Source organism: Aureococcus anophagefferens, assembly GCF_000186865.1.
Source record: "Aureococcus anophagefferens unplaced genomic scaffold AURANscaffold_1517, whole genome shotgun sequence".
Lineage (NCBI taxonomy): Eukaryota > Pelagophyceae > Pelagomonadales > Pelagomonadaceae > Aureococcus > Aureococcus anophagefferens.
In genome coordinates, this window is record NW_008706436.1 from 1 (window position 1) to 1402 (window position 1402).

The window sequence follows — 1402 nt, forward strand, 5'->3', positions numbered from 1 at the left end:
CGCCCGTCGGCCGAGCGACGGGGTCGTTCGCCGCGCGGCGCCCGTCGCCCTTCCCGCCGCTCGTCCCGTCGCTCGTCGCGGCGCTCTTGCCGTCGCTCTTGCCGTCGCTCGTGTCGCTCTTCCCGAAGGACGCCGGCACCGCGAAGTCGCGCTCGAGCCGCCGCACGCGAAACGTCTCGACGAGCTGGTGGCTCAGGCTGTCCCCGAGCGAGAGCACGCGGACGCCGCCGAGCGTCGCGCAGAGCTCGGCGGCGCCCATCATCGACAGCGGCGCCGCGTCGCCCGCGGGGCGCCACTGCCACCGCCAGGAGTTGTCGTCGCGGCACTTGACGTCGCGCTGCATGTGGCCCTCGTGGAAGCCCGGCACGAAGCTGAAGAGGCGCCGGTCGTACGGCGGCGCGGTGTAGGAGTCGTTGAGCTGCCACGTGCCGACGTACGGCCGCGAGGCCGTCGTGGTTAAGACGACCGGGAGGAGCCACAATGGGCTCCCCATCATCATCGCGTGTTTTGAATGCACTTTTTTGGTTGCGCATCACTCACTCGAGTCAAAGGGCCGGCGCCACACAGGCCTAAAGTTCTCTAGGGGCTCCAGTGCACTGGGAAGCCGATCCGATGGGCAGCGCCCGACTTTGACAGCCGCGTTCGGCGGCTCGGTCCGCCGGGCGCCCCGGCGGCCTTCGAGCCCGCGCCGCGCCGGTGGGCGGTCTTCGACGCGCCGCTCTCGATCTCGAGAGACGAGCACGATTTCGGGGCGAACGGGGCCTCTGGATCCGGGCCATTTCGACGCGTCGAGGGGCGATATGTCGGTCCTGGTGCAACAAAAACACGGCCTCGCGCGGGGAATCGCGAAGGTATAGTGTCGCGATGGGATTCCCCGCGCGCGGCCGTGTTTTTATCTCCATCATCGCGCGCGCGCGCGTGGCAGCCCCGGCGGTGCGCGTCGAGCGCTCCGAGTGGTCGTCGTGGTCAGCGCCGGGCCCAGCGGACGATCTACGCGGCTGAGGCACTCGAGGGGTGTCTGAGAGGGTCTCGAAGCGGTCGCGGGTGTCCCCAATGCGCGTTTCTCGGGTCGTTGACCAGGTTTGAGCCGCGGCGCGCGTCGTGCTTGGCAGCCCGTCCACAGCCGAGTTTCGGCATGGATGGCTGCTTTTCAGCTTTGGTCCTCCAGCTAAGTTAGTTATATATGAGTTACCTTAGGCCAGTCTCCCGCCACAGGGGGCGCCGAACCAGCGTGCTCGCGCACGACCTGAAGTCGCCGCCGCCAACCGACACTGGATGGGACGGGAGCCGGAATGCGCCACCGTCAAGCCGTGCACGGACAACGTCGCGCCGGACTCCCAGACGAGCAGCGGGCCCGCCATGGTCGGGCTGGGGGGCAGCGACGACGGCGCGAGCTGCGGCA

At 69.0% G+C, this 1402-nt stretch overlaps 1 protein-coding gene across 1 annotated transcript; it reads right to left on the reverse strand.

The window, feature by feature from the left end:
• Positions 1 to 19: 19 nt before the first annotated feature.
• On the reverse strand, positions 20 to 499 carry AURANDRAFT_69355 (hypothetical protein; the record flags this gene model as incomplete). The annotated part of the gene is made up of 1 exon (XM_009045123.1): positions 20 to 499. A coding segment is annotated over one exon (480 nt), but the record flags the coding sequence as incomplete, so codon positions are not given.
• Between the last annotated feature and the right edge of the window lie 903 nt (positions 500 to 1402).